This window comes from Patagioenas fasciata, chromosome 8, assembly GCF_037038585.1.
Source record: "Patagioenas fasciata isolate bPatFas1 chromosome 8, bPatFas1.hap1, whole genome shotgun sequence".
NCBI classification, from domain to species: Eukaryota; Metazoa; Chordata; class Aves; order Columbiformes; family Columbidae; genus Patagioenas; species Patagioenas fasciata.
The window spans coordinates 40,834,921-40,858,925 of record NC_092527.1 but is presented as its reverse complement, the minus strand read 5'-3'; the positions used below and the strand labels follow the sequence as shown (position 1 = coordinate 40,858,925).

Sequence of the window (24,005 nt, the reverse complement as noted above, 5' to 3'; positions counted from 1 at the left end):
CAAATTGTTTAAAAATTTAATGACTTACAAATCCGCACTTTTCAGTAAAACGAACTTAAGTTTTTTTTTAAAAATTTATCAAAATTTCAGCATAATAGTTCTGCTCATACAACTATAGTTTTTTAAAGAATATTTACAGAACTGTAATGAAAGATAAGACTTAAGCGCATGAAAGTTCAAGCAGAAAATAGCTTAGAGTTCAACTGGCAGTAACGCACGATGGCTTCCTGAGTGCTGAGCAACAGGGAAAGGGGATAAACACAGGTACAAAAAGAATCATTTTTATGTTTGCAGTTTGGCACAAGCACCCATGGTTTAGGAACCACTATACACAGACACATCTGCTAAAAGAGGTATCTACGCCGTAGCTGTAAACAAGGAAAAGGTATTTTATAATATCATAATTCAGCGATAGCTTTACAAAATCGGAGCTTAAAATCTGAGTGCAAATCAATTCACATTAAAAAAAAAAAATCTACAATTTCAATAGCGGAATTGATTTCAAAGCTGCTTCTGTGACTGTTCAGACTATTTTCTTGTTCTCACGCTCGATCTTGTCCTCCTGTCCGTCCCTCCAGCAGCCCGAGCAGCCTTCGCGGCCCCTTCGCCAGGTTCTTCTCTAGTTTGGTTTCTTTTCCCTTTCTGTAGCGCGCCGTTTGCATCTTTCTCTGTACACACATACAGAAAAAATAACTAAATTTGTATAATAAATCACACATTTTATACAAAACTCCATCTTTAGTTACGTTGTTTTTAAAAGGGATTCCCTAATGACTACATTCTAAAGATTATATCTACGAATTCAACAAACCAGTTACCCGTATTTCTGCACATCCAATATCCTTTAAGAAAGATCCCTGAGGACTTAGCAGCTATTTCTGAAAGTAGGTTAACATTAATGAGAGCACAAAAACCAATTAGCTCCCATTTTAGCTAAAACTCCTTCTACTGCTCCATAGAACTAAAACATATTCAACACTAAACGAAAATGACTATAAAGATGAATATATAGTAACAGTTTTATGGTCCAGACAAAGCTGGAAAGTCAGGATTCAGGTGTAAAGAGAAGATAAGACACCTGTGTGAGTATCAGACAGCACAGAAAAGTTCAGCTGCTCCAAGAGATGAACGTCAACCCAAGCATCAGACATAGAAACCGACACCAAAATCCATGTGGGGAATTATGATCTCCATAGAAAACAAACTATCCAGGCAATAAAGCAGCAGAGGAGATGAATCATTTGGCAAGTACCTCCAGCAGTGTCGGGAAGCTGGAAATAGCACGTGTGCAAGGGAAACAAACTAAAACTCAATAAACCAAGATACACGGCAAGAGAGGTGCACGTGGCATACGAGGATAAACAGTGGGAAAGAGTCCAAATAAATGAAACAAAGGGCACGGTCAAATCACGGTAAGGTTTTGAACACAATTTGGCAAGAAATTCCTCAATATGCAGCTCCAGAGATTTATTGTTATATCCACTTGCACACAATGATTTGATAACATTTTCTAATTGCATCGTGGTAGTTATTGGGTATCATCACATCGAGCTGAAAATTCTAGGGAATGTTTTTGATGTCTGCAGCAAGAGTTGTATTGGCAGAAATAGCAAAGAGCAAAAGAGTAAAGGAGGAAATGGGAGACGTGTGGGACTTTTCTTGTCTTTTTAGCTCAAATATGGTACAGGCCCTTCTAGTAGCGACTCCATAAACCAGCTGATGACCACTCAAGGTCGTCCAAAACCTGGCAATATAAAAGCAGGAGCTTAGGTGGTATTCAGGGCAAAACAAGATTAACAGTTGGTGATACAAAGATGTCATTTCATGTTCTGTCATTACCGTCTTCTGCATGTAAGTTGCTGTATTTACTTTAAAATACAATTTTTTTGCCATGGATTCAGAGAGAATGTATCACAGAAGAGCACAAAGATGCTTGAGTACCCCAGCAGAGGAAGAATACACATCACATCCCATAAAACTAATCCCTTCTATTGAGGAAAAACATCTTGTTTATATAAGATAACAGATCCTCTTTCCTTAAGTCTTCTTGCTGTATTAAAGACATCAGAACATGGCAGCTGACAGCCATATGAACAACATGTGATATATACATTATCTATAGATAACTCAGTTATACTTAGAAAACAGAAAGCAGATTCTTGCCTCACCTGATTTGGGTTTTTTGGATGCCAAGTCCTCTGCTGGGAAGGGAAGTTTCCTCCTGCGAGAGGTGGCGGCTGCCGCTTGGCCAGGGCTGATCCCTTTTGTCCCTTCGCCCGGCTGAAGATCTTTCTCAGAACGAGTGGACGCCAAACGCACATTCTGAGTTTCCGAAGCACCATCATTTTCTGGCAAGTCACTGTTTTTATGGATAGAAATTAAAGTAGCTGCCTCTGCTTGGAATTCTACCTTTTTCCTTTTGTTCCTCAGCTGCCTTGTTTTTTCCTGGGCTGAGTTGTTTTCTAGAGACGCATCTTCGCTTTCTTGAAGAATCCTCTTTCGAGGTCTCTCTTGGGGCAAGGCAGGTTTTTCCCTGAGATAAGCGGAACTTGTTTCCTCAGATTTGGAGGAAATTGCTTTCTTTCTGCCCGCTCTCGATGGATTTTCTTTTGCGGATGGAGCTGCTTCCAGAAGCACATTCTGTGGTTCTTCAGGAGTTTCTTTCTTACCATCCTCTGGCAAACCTTGAAGTGAGGTGGAACTATCAGCCAGTGAAGTGGTTGTTTGCCCGGAGTTCCCCTTTGAAAGATCCATTTTTTCTTGGGAAACGGAATTTTCCAAATTGAGCTTTTTTGCTTCCCTATTACTCTTTCTCCCACTTGCTTTTGATAAGCCCTGTTTTTCCTGCGCAGAACTTGTGGCTTCCAACAAGATGACATCTTCTTTCCTTCTGCCTTTTCTGGGTTGATTTTCTTTTACAGATGAATCAGAACTTTCTAATGGAACATTTTGATCTTCTTTAGGAGTCTCTTCTCTACCACTATCTGCTGGCAAACCGCTTTTTCCTCTAAGAGAAATGTAATTAGTTGTTTGTGACGCAAGAGCAGTTCCTTTCCTCCTGCCCCTTCCTAATGGCTTCTCTTTTGCACAGGACACCGTTTCCAAAGGCACATTTTGTTCTTCATTAGTGCTTTCCTCTTTGTCACCAGTTTCTGACAAGCCACATTGTTCCTGGAGAAGAGATGAACTTTTTACCTCTGCCACTGCATCAATCTTTTTCCTTCTGCCCCTTGCTGATGCATTTGCTTTTGCCTGCAAAGTCTGGTTTCCCAGAGCTGGATTTTGATCTTCCCTCATAGTTGTCTTTCTATCATCGCCTTCTAGCAACCCACGTCTTCTTCGGATAGGAAGAGATGTTGATGTTGGTGCTGCAGCAACCTCTCGTCTCTTCCCTCGTCTCAGGGGCTGCTCTTCTGTTGAAGAGGGAGCAGCTCCCAAAGCTGAATCTTGTTCCTTTACCAAAGCCTCACCTTGACTCTGATCTGCAATTGATGTTTGTTTTTCCATAAAGGTAGGACAAGCTATTGGTGGCATGGAATCAACTTGCTTCCTTCTGCTCCTCCTTACTTGTGAAGAAGGATTTTCTGAAGTCTGATGTTGATTGTCTTTGTAAGTCATTCCTTTGCCATCCTCAGGTGAACTTTCATCTCCGACTGCTTTAGAACTGGCTTCTTCAAGTACAAACTGAACTTTTCTACCTCTTTTACAAGCCATTCCGTGATTTTCTGCTTGATTCTCCTGCAGGATATCAGTTTGGTTTGTTTTAAGTATTTTCTGTTCACTTCTTGTCCGCTTTTGATGGCCACGAGCAAGACTGTCACCATTTGCAGCAGGTATTGATGTGCCAGTTGGGTCACCCTGGTCCTTTGTGACTTGGTGTGGATTCTTGACACAAGCTGAGCCCAAAGAATCTTTGAGGGAAGATTCATCCATTTCTGTTTCCGACTTAAATTTGGGAGTAATTACTTCTAGGTTGTTTACAGTCTTTTTGTCCAACAGGTCATTTTTTCCTCTCCTCTTTCTCGTTCTGTTTGTTTCTCCTCCTGCACTACGGTTTGCTTCCAAGTTCAGAGCAGTCACCAGTATTTCCTTTGTCCCTCCAGAAGGTGATGCTGCCTTTAATCTTCGAGATGCCTCTGTTATATTTTCCTGAGCATTTGCTGCTTCATCTTCCTGAGACACTTCAATCTCATTTTTGAGGTGTGATTGTGTTTCACTGTCAGTTTTAGCTGAAGTTTCCTGAGTTTTCTCAACGGTTTGTGTATTTTCAAGTGCCGTTTCACAGACATCTGCTTTTGCTTCAGCTGAGTGTTTTCTATCACTTCTTAGAGACATCACTCTTTTCTCTGTTGTCTTTATTTCAAGTTCAGCTCTGTTTTCAGATTCTTCTGTTGTGGCAGTCTCAGCATCTTTGTCAAAAGTCTGTTCATCTTTCTGCATCACCTTTGTTGATGGGTCTTTGCAAAGCCTCCTTGTCCCACGAACGTCCTCTGAAGCAGCTTGTTTGACTTGGTCATTTTTAGCTCTTCTTCCTCTTTTGGGTGGAATCAGTGGGTCTGTGTTTTCTACTTTTTTCACTCCTCTAGATCTCTTCCCAGGTGACAGAAATATCTCCTCACTGTCTTCTCCACCACCTTCATTAGATTCATTTTCAGCTTTTTTTAAACCTGTTTGCAGTTGACCATTTTCATGCTGAGTGCTACCAGACACACTTATTGTGTTTACGGTTGGAGCATCTTCAGTTTCTGCTATGTCACTGATGCCATATTCCTGCAAAATCTGTTTCATATTTGCAGGTTCATTTCGTAGCACTGAAGAATTTTTGCCACTAGACTCAAGATTCTCACTTGAAGCTTTTAACTCCTTCGGCTCTTTCCTTTTACCTCTTGCTGGTCTTGGAGCAATTCCATGGGGTTCCACAAATGAAACAGTTTCAACCTTTTCCTGCTCGGGGAGCGTTGAACCAATTTCTTCTTGTATACAATCCTTTGCTCTCCTTCCTCTTCCCTTGTTTTTAGGTGCTGAAGCTGAAGTGCTGGTCTCTTCTGTCTCCTCTTGGGTGGGGGTTTTTTCCAGCCCTTGCAATTCTTTTACATTCAAGCTCTTTTCACGCTGCCTTGCTGAAGCGGGAGGTACCGTCTTCCTTGGTCTGCCCCTTGGTCTCTGGGTAGGCTGCTTTTCACTAGTTGATTCCTTCTGTTGAGAAGCTTCACCTTGTGAAATATTTCCTTTGTCTTCTAAAACAGGGTGGTGTTTTTTTTTCCCATTCAAAGATTTTACATAGAAAAGAGCACAAACAAAAGGTATACATTACTATGCATAGCTAAGTATTTGGGAGTTTTGATTTTCCTAACAGGGTCTTCTTGCTAAACAAAAAAAATCTAACAAAAAACACACTATGATAAGGAAAAGAAGGGGGAGAAGGAAAAGAAGGGGGAGAAGGAAAAGAAGGGGGAGAAGGAAAAGAAGGGGGAGAAGGAAAAGAAGGGGGAGAAGGAAAAGAAGGGGGAGAAGGAAAAGAAGGGGGAGAAGGAAAAGAAGGGGGAGAAGGAAAAGAAGGGGGAGAAGGAAAAGAAGGGGGAGAAGGAAAAGAAGGGGGAGAAGGAAAAGAAGGGGGAGAAGGAAAAGAAGGGGGAGAAGGAAAAGAAGGGGGAGAAGGAAAAGAAGGGGGAGAAGGAAAAGAAGGGGGAGAAGGAAAAGAAGGGGGAGAAGGAAAAGAAGGGGGAGAAGGAAAAGAAGGGGGAGAAGGAAAAGAAGGGGGAGAAGGAAAAGAAGGGGGAGAAGGAAAAGAAGGGGGAGAAGGAAAAGAAGGGGGAGAAGGAAAAGAAGGGGGAGAAGGAAAAGAAGGGGGAGAAGGAAAAGAAGGGGGAGAAGGAAAAGAAGGGGGAGAAGGAAAAGAGACAAAAGATGAAAAAAAAGAAAAACAAAGTTTTTAAACTGACTCCTGCATTAAAGGCCAGGCTTCTGACCAAAGATGCTTGGTTTATTTGGTAGGCAGCATTCATAGGTCTAACATATATTCTTGAAATTCTTCACAAAGATAATTGTAAGTGGAGACCTCAATATCAGGTATTTTTACACTGGCATGTTTAGAGATGCAGACGTTATCACACCAACAAACTACTACACTGTTACTTCTACACCAGTAGAATCCCAGTACCTGGTGTTCGCTCCATGAGCTCTGTACGCTTCGCATTCTGTATTTTGGAATTTTTAAAACACATGCTAAAAATTCATAATAACATCTATTGCCTTGGATATTCATTATTCATCTAGTTAAAGTATCTGTACTTACCATTCTGATCACTGGAATCAATACAAGGAGGTGCAGTATCTTCTTCCTTAGAATCCATAACATTTACTGATTTGACCTAAGGAATAAACAATGATCAATAAGTGCATGTTAGACAGGACAAGAAATAACAGAGCCAAACAATGCAAAATTTATGTAATAGCTGCAAAAAGTCTTGTCAAATACTTTAATATGAAATCAAGGAATTAACATAAAAATTAATACTAAAAAAATTCACAAATGACAGGAGTGGTGACATTGTGAATTAGGAGGTCAGTATGGTAACCCAGAGCAACCCCAGTAACTATTTAGAGTTCCCTCAAAGAAAATACATATTAACACATGCAAATGAACAGTGATTTAGCTATCTCTATAAAATAATGTCTGGTCAGGAAGCGACAAGTGAAAGACTTAGGGGCTGCATTATGGTTTCAAAGCAATTTAAAGGGTGCTTTAAACATAACAGGAACAAACGACCAGAAAAAAAAGACTGTAATCTTCACAGTTTTCAAATCAACATAGGGTGCTTTTCTAGAAGGCAACTTTTCCTGCAGAGGTTACGGGCGTGACATATTTGAAGTGCCGTAACATACAAGATGTCACACTAGGAGGCCTAAGAATTCATTTCAACCACAGGCTTCAAAGTCTAAATAAATTATCTCCAAAAACTGAAGAAAATATTTTACCTTCATTTCCTCTGGTGTATCAAACATTTCTGTAACTCCAACATAGTCCACTTCAAAATTGGAACTTTTCTGCCTGGGTTCTGCCATAAGCCTTTGCAGACCCACAAAATCATCAACTGGCTGACTCTTCTCCTTCGGAGTCTTCACTAGTCTGCTGATACCAAACACATCTTCTATGGGTTCCACGTTTTCCTTTGGTGTCTTGAAAAGACGGCTGACCCCAATCATGTCTTCTACCGGTTGATATTTCAGCTTTGGAGTTTTCTCAGTTAAAGTAACACCTCCCACAGCTTTTCCTGCTTCCTTTGGAGTCTTCAGCAATCTTCTAAAGGCAGTTGCATCTGTAACAGGTTCCAGCTCTTGCTGTGGGGTCTCCATGAGCTTCTTGATGCCTGACAGGACCTCAACCGGCTCTGCTTTCTGCTGTGGGGTTCTCATGAGCCGCTTGATGCCTGATAGGACCTCAACTGGCTCTGACTTTTGCTTTGGTGTCCTCAGGAGATACTTGATGCCTGACAAGGGCTCTACTGGTTCTGATGTTTGCTTTGGGGTCTTCATGAGCTCCTTGATGCCTGACAAGGCCTCTACCGGTTCTGGCCTTTGTTTGGGGGTCTTCATGAGCTCCTTGACGCCCAACAAGGTCTCTGCAGGTTCTGACCTTTGTTTTGGGGTCTTCATGAGCTCCTTGATGCCTGACAAGACCACTACTGGTTCTGATCTTTGCTTCGGGGTCTTCATGAGCTCCTTGATGCCTGACAAGGTCTCTACTGGTTCTGACCTTTGCTTTGGGGTCTTCATGAGCTCCTTGATGCCTGACAAGACCACTACTGGTTCTGATCTTTGCTTTGGGGTCTTCATGAGCTCCTTGATGCCTGACAAGACCACTACTGGTTCTGATCTTTGCTTCGGGGTCTTCATGAGCTCCTTGATGCCCGACAAGGCCTCTACTGGTTCTGGTCTTTGCTTCGGCGTCTTCATGAGCTCCTTGATGCCCGACAAGGCCTCTACTGGTTCTGGTCTTTGCTTTGGCGTCTTCATGAGCTCCTTGATGCCCGACAAGGCCTCTACTGGTTCTGGTCTTTGCTTTGGTGTTTTCATGAGCTCCTTGATGCCTGACAAGGCCTCTACAGGCTCCAACTTCTGCTTTGGGGTCCTCCTTTTCCTTCCCGATTTCACCCGAGACACATGCTCATCTGGAATTGTCAGACTATCCACACTATTATTTTCTTCCAGCACAGCTTTTCCTTTTTCAGGAGTTTTTATGGCTATTGCATCAAACACAGACTTTAGAGACTTCTCTCTCAGGAAGTGACAAAAGCCCGGACTGTCTTGCTTCTGTTCCGAAGCATCTGAATTATTCAACGGTGACACCATCATCTCTCCTAAAATGAGGAATAGTTATGTAATTCGGAAAACAAATAAAGCAGAAAATCCAAGTGTTCTAATTGTTGTCTAAGTAAAACAGATTCAAACAATCAGAGCCTTCTACAAACCAAAACCCAAAAATGTGCATCAACAATGGATTTAGTAATTAGTTTCTGCAAGGCACAGCATACACTTTCAAAAATGACTATAAACAAAATTGATTATTTTTTCTTATTTAATCTGATATGAAAATTAATGTGTTCTGTTATCCCTAAAATTTCTAGTGGTGTGAGTTTTCAATTGCAATTTCCTTCATGTTTTGAAGCAATACCAGACATAAATCAGAACTTTTCACATTAAAGACCATACGTTTGACCTTTCTGACACCAAGGAGGCAAAAAAAACCAGAGACTTTTGTAAAATTTATATAATAAAATCATAGAATATCTCAAGTAGGAGAGGACCCATAAGGATCATCAAGTCCAGCTTCCTGCTCCTCACAGGACTACATAGAACTAAACCCTATGACTAACAGTATCATCCAGGTGCAAAACCAACAGAATTTTGGGTTGTGCAGTGACACAACGACTGGTTTGCAAGGTTATCAGCAGAAGATGCAAAGTACCATCTTAATACCAGTCCTTCTAACCTGACACCTTAAACCATGAACATTTGTCACTGGATTTAGATGTAACCAGAGACAACCGATGAAGAAAGGGTTGTGCTTCAGTACAAGAGTTACTGGACACAATGCTTCAACATTTTTGAAGTTTCGTATCAAGTAGAATGAATAGACAAACAACAGCTACACAGAAATTAACTGGAGTTACAAAAATGTCTTTTAATACACGCTAAAAATCAATGGTGGCTTTTATGGGTTGCCAGATGCTTCATCTCAATACATCAAGGCTGACACCACCCGTTATGTCAAGCAGCAGACACACAACTACCCCTAAATATATCGAATCATTTCCTTTTGTTTCAAATAACAAACATACCAGTTTCCTCAGGAGTGTGCAAGTCAGACATTTCCATCGCAGTACCTGTCGGCGTAAAATCAGCCTTCTGAACAGTGGCCAAAGGTAACGCTTTTCCACTCTTATCTTCTGGAGTTTGAAACAGTTCAGTCATTCCTATAAATTATATTCAGAGAAAAGAGCATATGTATTGACAAGAGAACTACACAGTTGGCCAAGCGAGCAACAGGCTTGAAAAACTTACCTGTGAAGCTTTCGTCCATGTTCATGTTTAGCTTCAAAACAGGGTTTTTTATCACCTTGGGGACTCGTCCAGCTGTTCGGACCGTGGTGGAATAAGCTCTACCTACAACTATTGTAGCAGGTGACTCTGCGTGACCTGTGCTAAAATGACTCTTTATTTTTCTTTCTGGAGTCTGTCAAGAGAAAAGGAGAAAAATAAAATAGCAAACAAAGATTCCTGTCATATAAAATCCAAATTTCTTATAGGCTGTGACAAAGACATCAACACCCATTTGATATCATACTAAAAGCTCATAAGCATCCAGCTTCTGTAGCAAAATACCTGCAAGCTGATTTGTGGTTATGCAAAAACAAATCCTAAACCAAACAAAAAACACAAATATGAAAAGAAACATACTACCTTTGGTGATTTGGTTATCTTCTTCACAGATCTCCCTTTTCGGACACTTTTTTTAACAGTCTTTGACTGTGGTCTTGCAACACCTAATTTTACCACTTCTGCCCAAGATTTGGCAACTAGAAAGCAAAAGAGAAACAGCCACCTTAATTCTCAGCTGTATACATGCAAGTTCACAATTATTTCTTTATGATTCCAATGGATTTGCTGCAGTTGGGTGTCGGACACTGGTTGTTGTCTCATCTGACAACACTTGAAGTGCTCTGTGAAACACTTTCAACTGGAAGACCAGATTTCAGCTGATGTTTAACAAGGGGTCAAGTACCCAGCACAGCTTTCCACACCAAAATAATAACAAAAAGCTTCATACAGCGTTAAATAGGTGTTAGATCCTAGAACTGAATGTTGATCCAATTCCATCCTCACCCATTTTGTAAGGAAATAACTTTTCTCAATAGGAACTTGCCACGAGCCTTTCAGTTTTGTTCATTATTATACCTGAACATTTCCCTGGTGGGCCATGAGATTTAACATTTAATCATTATGTTTTTAAGTAGAGATATTAAGGGGAATGCCATTATTTTTCTCTGGCCAGAATTCCTGTGGAAGTTGGAGAAACATGAGGAGTTTTATTTTGGACAAGAAACTTCTAAGAACTGTGGCGTTCTTTTCATTTTACAGAAGAAACTGATGCACTGGTGTTGAAAACCACTTACACATTACAGAGAGCTGGTGAAAAGTGGTATGTCATTAATATTTGTCAAATACTCTGCTGGTATTAAAATGAATGTAACAATGAAAGTCAGTGAAAAAAACCACTTATTTCTCTAAAGAATAATACAACTTTCAGCTGTATTAACCAGTAAGTATTGTGATGGTTTGTGATTTTATCTCATGTAATAATAACATTGATGAGACCATCGTTGAGATATTGTATGTAGTACCTCATTCAAAAGTTTAAAATGATACTACAAAAAAATGGAGATGGTAAAAAGTCATCAAAATTCCTGGGTGAATGGTGGTGTTGGTGGGAAGCTTTAAGTTTGACTTCAAAAGAGTCAAGTTGACTTACTTTATCAAAGCATAAGACAAAGACCTCTTATCTGTAAGGTTCCTCCAAGACAAAAATGTCAAGAATCAGAGTTCCCCATAATTAAGTTTCAAATGCTGTCAAAACTATTTCAAACCATCGTTCAACATTCAAATTCAAATGTTCCAATTCAAAATACTCAAATTAACACCTAGGTATCACCCTATTCTTTAATTCTATGTGTTATATAACACTGTCAACACTTAGGTGCAGTCCAGTCCATGGACAAAGGTTACCAACTGTGCATAAAAAAGGCACAAAGAAAACAAACTGGAGCTAGATTGCTATAAAGTGCACGTTTTCATAATAAAATTGATGTAACTGATACGATTTGATTTAGTTCAATACTACTTGAGCTCCAAGGACCTGAAGGATCAGTATTGCAACTAACCTTGCAAAGAAAACCTTAACTCCACCATTTCTCAACTTCTGAACATCAAGATTTGTGTTCTAAATATGTTTTAGCAATTTGTTTTATGCATGCAAAAGAATGTAACACTTTGCAATTCCCGGTTGCTCCCAACAAGTCCAAAAACCACCAGAAGATATGTCAGTCATGTGGTGGCCTATGCATAATGAATAATGGCCAACTTCAGTTTTGTTCCTGTATTTTAAAGCATTAAAATTAATATTAAAAATTAATTGCTGAAACAAACCTAGTAGATTGGCACTAGAGGCCCCACTTCTTCTTTTTGCATTGATAATGGCTACAGCCCCACTTCTCCTCTTCAGGGGAGTGACCTTCAAAGCAAGTTGTGCACTTCTCGTCAGCTTGTCAGGGGTAGCCTTTAAAATGCTTTTATCATGTTGGTTAATGGGAGAAGATTTAGGTGTTTTCACTTGAGCACCGTTTTTCCCCTTTGTATTCACATCATCTGCAACAGCATCTTTCTCTTCTGCAATTGGTAACGGTGCCGTGATGCAACAAATGGAGAAACGCCCTTTTGTGTAAGTTGCTGGAGAATTTAAGGTAAATGTAGGCGTTGCCTTCCCAGAGACGGGGGACGAGGCAGTCGGGGACTTCTGGTTTGGCAAATTTTTTGGTGACATTTTTTCTTTCTGTGAGTGTTCAGAAAGTTCCTGGTAGAAAAACAAAATCATAAAAGATAACATTGTTACTGTGCATAGCAGAATGACAAATGGTCACCGACATCTCTGACAAGTAAACATAAAATATCACCAGATTAATTAAAAAAGCCTTATGTGTCTGAAAACAAACTTGTAACTAGTTTTAGATCTCAAGAGTCTCAAAAGACAAATGCAAGTTCAACTGCACAAACTAACTGAAATTATTACGCTACTTTATTCAAGTCTTGTCCACATCAAGTACACTACACACATTTTAAGCAGCTTAAATCGGCAGCGTTTTCAAACTTGTAGCCAAACCACGTGGCAGTGGTTTGCAGAGTCTGCCAACAAATGACTGTTTTCTGTTATTTATGGTAAACTGGGGCTTGCAGACCCCACTGCAGAGCACAAACACAAACAAATATATCCCTGCGTACGCGTGAGAATGAGTAATAATGTGTGAGGTGAATAAAAACCCATCTGTATAAACACAGGCAGATATAAAGTGTAAGTCGGGCCCTTTCTTACAATGGAGAAGTTAAAAAACGTTGATACAAATTTGCTGATTTCAAATACCATTTTAATTTGCAATTAAAACTTCCCCTTTCCAACATACATCTACCAAAGTTTACAACTATTCTTCAATTTCTTAGAATTAAGTTCTGTTCACATTGTCTTAGTGACTCGCTTAGTCTTTAAGTTTACCTGGGCCACAAAAAGCTTCGATCCCTGAGACTTTTTCAGCACAGCCCGTGGGGAGTTTCCGAAGGGCACGCTCCGTCTCGCAGGAGTCGCCCCTCTCTTCAGGGGCGAGTTGGGAGGCAAACTTTTATCAAACAGTTCGGGGCTTAAATGACCACCAAAAGACACCCTCTTTCTTTTTCCTAAGGGGTGAAGTAACAAATCCGCACTTTTCCTCTTCTGAGAGATGCTTTTCATCTGGCCTAAAAATAATAATGCAAAATATTTGTATATTTTGAAGAATCCAAGCCAACATTTTAATCAGTATAGAAAAGAGCGCTTACTCTTGCATTTTAAAGTTGGAAACAAAACATATCAGAAGATAATTTACTTTAAAGATAAATATATCCAATTAAGTAAACTTTTACATATATAATTGTATAGATTTACAGTCAAATATAACTACATAATAAATACTCCAGAACTGATAGCTCAGCAACAAGTTCTATATAATATGTAAGCAGAAATATTCTCATAAAAATGCTCAGAGAATTTCTCAAGTACAAAAACAAGGGAACTAAACATATTTACCTGATCCTTCTCCAGCCAACAGGCCAGAAATGCTCATTTCTGAGGCAGCTGCGTTGTCTTTGGGAACAGCCACACTTCCAGATGACCTTCTCTTTGATGACAACCTACGACGTCCTGTAACACCAGCGTCTTCCGAATCTTGTCTCTGAAGACCCCCCTTTGCGACCGCCTCCTCTTTAGTTCCACTGTCTTTTCTGTCTGTGATCGTGTCGTGATGTTCTTGACCAGCGTTTGCCTCCAGAGCTTCCCCGGTTTGCAGCCCAGAGCTTCGTCGTGCCCGACTCCTCTTTCTTCCAGAGCCAGATTTCTGACTTGCAGGAGACGCCAGTTCTGGTGTTAACCCTTCCCAAGCCAGTTTCTCTGAATGGAAACTTTTGTTTGATAATTCTTGGCTTTGCCTGTTATTTCTTCTGGGACTCTTGGAATTACGATAAGAGGCAGGAGTTTCAGGACATTCCTCTTTCGAGTTAACAGCGTTTGCCTGATCATAAATTTCTTTCGGCACTTCACCTTGCACGAGTTTTCCTGGTGTACGTTGTTTACTATTTCTTCTTTGTTTCAAGCATTTATTTTCTGTCAAAGGCAGTTGTTTGGGGCTCTCACTTCTCCACACCAAATCTTCCCTTTGAGTTTCAGTTGAAATTTCTGAAACAGACTCAGGTTTCAATGACGCACCTCGTCGAATTGGAGTATCGGCATTTACAGGATTCTCTCCACTAGTTTCCTTGGTAGGCGATATGAATTGAGACTGAAGACTCTTCCTTCTGGACGTTGGTGTAGACAGAACACATTTATCTACTCCCGAAACATTTGCTGTGTTAGTTGTTGGTGCTGGCTTACCGAACACTACTGCAGAGCTGGGTATTTTATCTGGATAATCCAAGCGTTGTATAGTGCACAGCTGCCAGGAAAATGCTGCATTTCCATCCTTCTCCTTACTGGCTTTGGGTGTAATTTCGGTATCTTTAGATCTCCCCGCTGTACTGGGCTCCCTATGATCCTGCACATCACTTCTTTTACCAGTAGTTCTTGACACCTCCTTTGAACCAGAAATTCGAGGACTTCTGGTAAAACTCTTCCTGGCAGCACTTCCTGCAGCTGAGATCCGATTAAGTTCTGAACAGATCACATCTGGCTCTACTTTTCTTTTACATTCTTCCACGTTTTCACTTCTGCCTAGTTCTTTTTCATTCTGGCTTCCCAAATCATAAACACAAGTTGATGATGAAATTTGAGCACCTGGTTCTGGCAGAACTCTCCTACCATCTTCTTTTGCAGCTTTTGGGGATTCATTTCCCTTATGAAGAGGTTTCTTCACTGTAATCTCACGTCTCAGTTTTTCACAGAGTTCACTAAAAGGAGATTGTTCATTTTGCTTTCCAATAGATTGATGTATTCTGTGTGAAGATTTGGGTGTTTGTGGTTTGATGGGTACAGATTTGGAAATATTTTCCTCTGTATTTTGTTTGTTTTCATTGCCATGTTTTCCTTCACACTCACCATTATCTACAAAGCAAGCAAAGCAAACCAAAACGTAATAAAGATGCAGAGTTACCTCAGCATTGCAGAGCTACAAATCCAAGTCCCATAAATACAGATAAAAATCTCTTCTTTTCCTCTCCCAAGACATTCAACCAGGGTTCAGGATAAAGTACTGTAAATAAAGCTCTGTAACAATAATTTCTCTCATAATAGAAGCATTAGGATTGAAATGTTTAGCAGAGATTTTAGGTTGCAATCTGGAATTTATCCCATATTCAGGCAGGCACTTGCTATTTCATGCTTTTTCTTGAAGTTGCACGCTTTGCTTTGCGTTTCCCATGAGCAAGAGGTACATGCAAGCAGATTGCATCTGATAAAAGGCACCTTTTAAAGGCACAAGAAGCTGAGACCTCACAGAAATCTACACCTCTACGAGGTCTATTTCTCAATGCTACTTTATATCAGCATGATGATAGATGTTGACTGTTCTTAATTGTGATGGACAATAATCTATGTAAAGGTGTGTGGTGGATGCACTGTCTCCCCCCCAGTCAAACCAATTAATACCGATGAGTTGTGGGTGCAGGGAGTTTCGTGCAGACCTTTCCACTGAGTGCAACATGACTACGCATCAACCACTTTCTTCCAGAAATCTGACAGCCTGGGTGAGTCCTGCTAATAAGCTGTATGGCAATGGTTTTACTACTCACAGGTCAGTAGATGAGCCCTGTTTGTTTCCTATCAATCATTTAGCTTAAGTAAATGCACACTAAATATAATGAACCATATAGAAGTATAAGGTTGTGTGATTTTTAACATACTCTCTGCTTCGTGTTACTTAGTAAACTGGATTTGTTGAAATTTTAAGCTGTAAAGTTCTGCTCTTATTTACCAAAAGCAACCACAAGCTCCACTAAACACTTGCAAGATAAGGTCCAGTTTGCTCTTTGCTGGGAAGAATGGAACTACCTGGGGAAAAAAAATAACGATCCAAGGCTAACGCAGAGACATTATAGACATCTGCAAAACAGGGCCTGTTTGGCACTTCGCTAAGGAAGGATTTATTCAGACAATATAGAGTACCTGTGAGGCTTTGGACCATAAATCATGTCTACAGCTGAACAAAACAAAAAGTCACACTTCTCTTTCAGAAATCTAAACATTGTTCTGCAGTAAGTAGAACTCTAAGTTACTCCCCCACAATAAGGTGAAGAACCTGACGTACAAGGAGAAGCCTGTCAGTTATCTCCTGGAAAAGGGGAAAAGGAGTGAGGGTGGGAAAGAGAACCAGGGGAAAAAAACAGGAAATTAGATCTTCCTATGGAAGCCTTTACACAACTGCACACAAGTACTTCAGTGTTTTTTTTTTACTGAGCTGACAAGTTGTTCCCTGGAAGTTTATAGAACAATGAAGCAAAGACTGTTGTATAGTTTTGGGGAACCAATCACCCAAATCCTGGGAGTACAGATGCACTCACAACAACCCACTGAAATGCAGCACTTTGAAACAGCCAGGGGGATTTGGCACTGGAACAAACATTTGTCACAAAAATCAAACCTGGCTGTAGATAAATCGCCTCCCATTAACAAACCTTGTATCTTCCCATGAACAGTAGCATTACTTAAGACAAAGAAGGATGGGAAGGTGAAGTCCTGGCATTTAACCACTCTATGGTCTTTAACTGCCCAGACTTAGTAGCTCTAAAAGATTTTTAGTGGCTCTACATGAAACAGCTGTTGTAAACTATTATTTCAACCAGCAAAATTAACCCTTCCTGCATACCTCCAAAATTACAGAATTTGTTACTAGGAAAGAATACATGAGCTAACGCAATATTAGCTCAAAAGTGATCTCTAGTTGTATTCTAGGTCAGTAGAGAAAGTTAAATTTTAATCACAAAGGTGAGTTTGCTACGTTCTACTTGTTTGATGCTCCTGGAAAGTAAAATGTAACAGGAAATTGCTTCCCATATCAGTTTCAGCTGATTTTTGTATTGCATTTGCGAAGCTGGTGCATTCAACTCCCTTCTTCGCTATGTTCTTCATAAACTGAATTTGCACAAATCACCTAAAGCAATATATATATGGATTTTGCCAATTCCAGGCTGTCACTGCCCATTTGTCATAATGCAATTAAACTGATTTCTTCTGTCAGGACTTGGGTAAATCACAACATCTCAGTAGGAGATAATACACTGACATAGCAAGGTGTGTTGCACCCAGACTGAAAACACTTAAAATACATTTCTTTTGCTCTTTTCAACCTTATTTTTTCCTCTAACAATAAATAAAGTTCAGGGAGAAAAAGAAAACAAATCTCCCGTAAAACAAGTACTAACCTGAAGCAGGAAGACTTTTAGATCCTGAAGTTTGTTTGCGTGACAATTCCACCTCTGCCACCTGCTGAACATGAAGAACCTGTAAATTTGTACAATATTACAGCAGAGCAACAAATATTTTACACTTTAGCTTTCAACTGTACACTGAAAACCACTAGATTTATACGAGCATATGCATGGTTTACTAAACAGGATTAAAAATACACAAATGAAATCCTAGAATATTTCAAAATTTAAGAACATTGAACAATAACACATCTGGGGATCTACACAGCAAGAGTTTAAGTCTTGTTTTACCATTGAAATTATCAGCTCTAAAAGTAGCCGTACCATAAGGAATAGATGCAGGCACATTTGAATCACATTTCCTGTATCCTACCCTCTATTCAAAAAACCCTAAGAATTATTATTTAATAGCTTACCTGTATTAGTAACATCACAGATTATTAAGTATCTATTACCAGAAACTGACAAGTATAAAATTAATTATTAAGTATTTATCTGAAGGAGTTTGTGTTTTCAAACAGAAAGGTAGTCTATGGCTAAAAAAATATTCCTAATAAAACAGAACAAGGAAATGAAAAACTGTTCAGTGTTGGGCCCCTCACATCAAAAAGCCCTTGAGGTGCTGGAGCGAGTGGAGAGAAGGGAATGGAGCTGGTGAGGGGCTGGAGCACAAGTGTGATGGGAGCGGCTGAGGGACCTGGGGGGTTCAGCTGGAGAACAGGAGCTGAGGGGAGACCTTCTGATCTCTGAACTGCCTGAAAGGAGCTTGGAGCCAGGTGGGGGCGTTGGGCTCTGCTCCCCAGGAACAAGCGCCAGGAGCAGAGGAAACGGCCTCAAGTTGCGCCAGGGGAGGTTGAGGTTGGATGTGGGGAACAATTTCTTCCCCAAAGGGCTGTGGGGCATTGGAATAGGCTGCCCAGGGCAGTGCTGGAGTCACCATCCCTGGAGGGGTTTAAAACACAACTAGATGAGGTTCTCAAGGACACGGGGTAGTAGTGGGCTTGGCAGTGCTGGGTTAATGGTTGGACTCAATGATCTTAAGGGTCTTTTCCAACCTAAATGATTCTAGGATTTTTATTCTACGATTCTACTCCCAATGTACTTGCAATAAATAAGCCCACGGTCACAAAATTACCTGCAGTGTTTCAGCTTTTGGAGATCTAGAACGCTTTTTTCTTGGAGTTGATTGAAGAGGATATTCAAATCTGGAAGAAATATTTTAAAAGACAATGATTTTTTTTGTCAAATAGCCCATAACTAATTCCCATTATTAAGATACATGACCTTGAAATAGCTGTCTTTCCCCAACACTACATACAAATCACTTTTAAAAGCTTTAACTACATCAGAAATTGTGGCCTGTTCCCACAAAGCTCTGGGTGTTGTTTGCCTGCAGAACACACTTTAGGACGGAGGCATTAACAGTTTGGTACCGGCACTCACCTGAAAGAACGATCAATAATAGTTAACACATCTCCATGCTTCAGAGGCACAGGTTGCTGAAAACAACCACCATTCAGCTGTGTTGGATTTACTGTACTTAAATTAGTCAATATTGCCTAAAAAGAAAACAAACATTTTAGAGGTCTGATGAGGTGCAACAACACAATGCACATGTCATTAAAATATTTATATATATATATATATATATATATATATATATATATATATATATATCTTACCTCCTTGTTTTCATTTACTTCAATTTTACAATGTTCTTTCGAGACCTGAGGCAACTGGATGCGAATATCACATTCTGTTCTCCTGCGGGTGAAAATACAATCTGAGTTTTAAGACAAATAGAAGACAAAAATCTGACCGCTGTAGAATTAGGTGTTTTCCAACTTTTAAGCTCATAATTGCACAGCAGCATGATACTTTCTTCAATTTGGCAACATGAAGAAAATGAACTACTTAAGTCTTTCAACTGTGGCAAAAAAATAACAGGAGCTCACACTTTGTAATATCAGAGAATCCATATCAGAAAAAACATGTCAATTCTGACAAAAGCCACAAAACCGGCTAAAAGAGACACGTCTACAACAGATACCCAGTGCTTTGAGATTACGTGTTCCCTGACTTGCAAGTTGCCAAAGACCTGTGGAATATTTTTTAGAAAATACCAGCATGTGCTCCTAAGCTCGCTCTTCAGCATTCGTTACTGATCCCTCTCAGAGACAGAATATCAGGTCAACGGACCTTTGGTCTCACCTGGGGGTCACAGCTGCCTTCTGAAAAGTTGTCAGTAAGCGAAAACCGTGTTTCTGAGTGTTCGGACTCGGTTGTTCATGATTTGTTGTTCTTATTGTGATTTGTTTGTTTGGGCTTTTTTAAGGCAACCTCTAATGCTTTTGACATACTCTAAGTCCTGAGCAGCAAACACAGCAGCTGTCACAGCAGAGCTGCTGTTCACAGAACCCCCTGACATGTCTCCCCGATGCAGAAATTAATCTTTACACCACGAAGTATCATCTCCAAAGAACAGTACTATTGACACTGATGTGCTTCCCATAAACCTTCATTATGGAATCCAACTCAGGACTGAGTAACTAGTTATATAAGATATCTATCAGTCAGTAAAGTGCTGAACAGCCCTAGTCTAAAAGTTAAAACATTTTATTTGAAGCCTATTTATAGTAAGATCATCTAGTCAAGTCTTCATATGTATTCTTCAGGTATATTAATATTATATTTTCATGTTAAATGGCTGGATCAACCTCCAAACCTGTTATCACTCAACTATATAAGTCAAAGTGAGTTCCAAGATTGGAGGTGTGAGTTTTTAGTAATTTCTAATATTAATTCTGTGTACTAGATACAGTATTCCACTACTGAGGTTTTGGAGAACAACAAAAAAACAACCAAACAACCAGACTTGTGAAGAGCACTGATACAATGAAGATGGTCAAACACAAGCCATGTACCTCACTTCACAAGTCATTTATCTGTAAACTGCCTCAGGATTAAAAAATACAATCGCCTGTTTGTCAACTGGGTATTAGTGCCAGTCCCTTTTCCAGAAACTTTAAAAAAACAACAACAAAAAAAGTAGTTCTGGCCAGGAAAGGACAAAAAGTAGCAACAAAAATTAATTTCAGCTCTTTAGTCTTACAATTAACCTTAGTCCAATGTCACCTTCTCTCCCCCGAACATCATTCACAAATTAACAAGCATGTATGTTTGCAAGTACAAAGTACATAATACGCATGAAAAACACCACTAATATTATTTTGACGTATGTGAGTACTCAACTAATTCTCACCTTCCAAATAAACAAGAGCTTGCAGTGAGTGGAAAAGCAATCCCGTCCGTCCCATTCCGCTTAATTACAATAATATTCCCAAAGAGCGGCATCTTCAAGCGGAAGGAAACTTACCTACAAAAGAATGTCAGTATTACTCATCCTAATAATTTTTATGAAAGTAAACCAATGTAATTTTTTCTTTACTTCTGTTCAAGAGGCATTTTCCAACGTACAGCAGAGGAATCTTAGTGTGGAAAACTGGGAATTATTATTACTCATCATAAGTGACCACTGTAATCATACAGGAGAAGGTGAAGGTGTCACGTATTTGGAGAAACTGATGCTTATAGAGGGTGGGAAGAGTCTTCATCACATGTTCGCATAAACCCAATTGTGCTGTTGTTACATCTGCAATTGGCACTTGCTGCCCATCAGAGCCTTTGTAAAGATTCAGCGCCAACACATACCATATTTCATCCCATAACTTAAAACCGTTTCCACGTAAACACCCTCCTCACCTGAATCCAGTTATTACACATTCCCTTATATACATAGAAATTTTTTGGCTGGATTTTAAAGTAAACAGAGATTAATTTGGTACAGTTGTATGGTCCTGAAATAGAACTTGGTGCTGCTACTACTCGCTGGAAAACACCTGAAAGGAAAGCTGAAAGTTGAGTGGTTTCTAAGATATCCTGACAGGCGGCTGGTCCAGCTGGAATGGCAGCAAGTGCATCTGGACGCGCAGACACAGGGAAAGAAGGAACCGCATTTAACTTGGAAAAGAAAATAAATAAAAATAAAAAACAACCCCCAAACCCCCAGCGTTTACACAAGTAGATACACTACTCCTTTCACATATATATATATGCGTGCCAAAAAGTAAAGCAGTCCTCAAAAAAGCACATGTCAAACGCATTATGGTAGCTCATACGTTTAAAAGCTACGGGTTAAAAACCAGGGGCTTAACATAGTTAGGAGTAATCCTGCTGAACTTTGCTGCTGGGTTGCATACCATAAAATACTGTTGAAAAGACGAAAAACCAACAACCAAACACAACACAGCTCAGGACGTATTTGACAGTCCCCGTAAGAAAAGCCTTTACCTGTTCGTTACGAGCAACGTCAGTTCTCGGTTCTGCTCACCCTGTTCGCGATTCTCATCGATTCCTACAAGCCAAAGTCGCCACGGGAGCTGCAGAAGCCGAAGTGCCGCCACCGGGGACTCGACCCAGCTCGTCCCGCAGCGGATGCAGCCACAAAGTCGCGGCCGTTGGGCCTGACCCCCCCTCGGCTCCGTCCCCACCGCCGCCGCCTCCTCTTCCCCCGGCCGAGGGGCCCAAGTGGCGGCAGCACCCGGGCCCTCGCACGCGCGCTATTTGGAACTGTATCCCTCCGCGCCACCGAAACAACAGCACGGGTGGTGTGCGAACGGCACCCCCGCCTTCCCCCTTACCTGCCGACAGCCGCCGTGCCTGGCGGGGACACACCGGGGCCTGCCGGCGGGGACAGGCCCCCCTCGGCGAGCGGACTCTTTTACAGTCCTAACGGACACCGGCTTGCCGGAAGGAGAAATGCGCGGCTAAACTTGTGGAGCTTGTTTTTTTTTTTTGAAAAGGCGCGCGGGGACTCACGATTGGTCGGAGGGCGGTCACGCGGACGCGCGGCGCAGCCAATGGGGAGCGCGGAGGCGGTTTGATTTCAAACGCCCCCGGGAGCCGTTCCCGCCTCAGGGCGGCTCCTCCCGCCGGTTTCAAAACCTTCCGGTCGCGCACCCTTCTGAGGGCTCTAAAATATAATAATAAGAAATAAATCTTCTCCTCTCTCACCAGGCCCTGCCGCGGGGTCAGAGACACCCCCCCCGGCCCCGGTACCCGGATGATTTCTGGGTCCCAAATATGCAACTTTTTAGCTACTATTGTCACTTGAACCTCCTAAGAATTCCACAAGTTACTAAAAAAAAAAAGGACCAGAAGCAGTTTATATCACTTCAGCTTAATTTAGGCAACTCATTTCTAAGCTAATTTAAGCATCTGTTATCTGCTTTCTGCACCAGTCCTTTGGTAATTAGATTAAAATATTCTTAAACATAAAAATAAGGGGCTTTAAAGGAGGAATTTTAAAAAGGAGCAAGGATGGGAGGAAGCAGCAGTACAAAAATTAAACTAGGATTTTAAAACACATTTTAGTCATCTAGTTACTGTTGTTTATCTACATTTATGTGATTCCTGTCTCTGCTCCCTGTCAGGAGCTGACACTGAGACCTGAGTCTGAGAATCTGGAAAATGAACAAGAATCAAGACAAATATCGTGTTGCTCTGTATCTGGAGTCAGAAAGGAAAGAAAAATTTAAAATAAAAAGAAAACATAACCAAAACAACACACCAAAACCCACACAACTGACAAGTAACCAGAAGAAGAAAAACATCAATTAAAAATCAACTGCAAATAACCAGAATTTAGTTCAGTCATACAAAAGTAGAACAACCCACTCCTAGACAAATCCAATATCATTGTCCTCTTCATGCGTGATCGAGCTTGTATTTTTGGTATTGCTACCGTGTGTTACAGAATCACAGAATGGACTGGGTTGGAAAAGCCCTCAGAGATCATCCAGTCCAACCCTTGGTCCAACTCCAGTCCACTGACCAGATCACGGCACTAAGTGCCATGGCCAATCTCAGTTTACAAACCTCCAGGGCCGGTGAGTCCAGCACCTCCCTGGGCAGCCATTCCAATGCTGACCACTCTCTCTGCACAGAATTGCTTTCTCATCTCCAGCCTCAATTTCTCCTGGCAGAGTTGAAGCCCATGCCCCCTTGTCCTATTGCTGACTGCCTGGGAGAAGAGCCCAATCCCCCCCTGGCTAGAACTGCCCTTCAGGTCGTTCTAGAGAGTGCTGAGCTCACCTCTAAGCCTCCTCTTCTCCAGACTGAACAAGCCCAGCTCCCTCAGCCTCTCCCCACAGGTCTTGTGTTCAAGTCCCTTCCCCAGTCTTGTTGCTCTTCTCTGGACCCGCTCCAGCACTTCAATCTCTTTCCTGAGCTGAGGGGCCCAGAACTGAACACAATACTCCAGGTGTGGCCTCCCCAATGCAGAGCACAGGGGAAGGATCACTGCCCTTGTCCTGCTGACCACGCTGGTTTGGGTACAGGACAGGACACCATTGGCCTTCTTGGCCACCTGGGCACACTGTTGGCTCCTGTTGAGCTTCCTGTCCATGAGTCCCCCCAGGTCCCTTTCTGCCTGACTGCTCTCCAGCCACTCTGTGCCAGCCTGGAGCGCTGCAGGGGGTTGTTGTGGCCAAAGTGCAGGACCCAGCACTTGGCCTTGTTGAACTTCATCCCATTGGAATGGGCCCATTTTTCCAGTCTATCCAGATCCCTCTGCAGAGCCCTCCTGCCTTCCAGCAGCTCCACACTCCCTCCCAACTTGGTGTCATCAGCAAATTTGCTGATGATGGTCTCAATCCTCTCACCTAAATCATCAATAAAGATGTTAAACAGGACTGGACTCAACACTGAACCCTGAGGGTCAGTGTGCA

The 24,005-nt window shown here is 41.2% G+C and overlaps 1 protein-coding gene across 3 annotated transcripts; it reads right to left on the bottom strand.

Moving 5' to 3' along the window:
* On the bottom strand, window positions 1-22,043 carry MKI67 (marker of proliferation Ki-67). Of its 3 annotated transcripts, XM_065842957.2 has the most exons (17): window positions 21,918-22,041; window positions 21,568-21,631; window positions 20,480-20,593; window positions 18,900-18,981; window positions 18,661-18,776; window positions 18,353-18,422; window positions 17,212-17,290; window positions 13,391-14,896; window positions 12,824-13,062; window positions 11,707-12,130; window positions 9,964-10,079; window positions 9,565-9,736; window positions 9,342-9,476; window positions 6,979-8,360; window positions 6,296-6,371; window positions 2,169-5,237; window positions 1-668 (listed from the first exon to the last, which is right to left on the bottom strand). In XM_065842957.2, the coding sequence occupies exons 3-17, from the start codon at window positions 20,569-20,571 to the stop codon at window positions 529-531; spliced, it is 7,698 nt and encodes a 2,565-aa protein (XP_065699029.1). In that variant the 5' UTR covers window positions 20,572-20,593; window positions 21,568-21,631; window positions 21,918-22,041; the 3' UTR covers window positions 1-528. The 3 variants fall into 3 exon arrangements, with proteins under 3 accessions (XP_065699029.1, XP_065699030.1, XP_065699031.1); XM_065842958.2 differs by lacking the exon at window positions 21,568-21,631 and having other exon boundaries at window positions 21,918-22,043; XM_065842959.2 differs by lacking the exon at window positions 21,918-22,041 and having other exon boundaries at window positions 2,169-5,234; window positions 21,568-21,704.
* Between the last annotated feature and the right edge of the window lie 1,962 nt (window positions 22,044-24,005).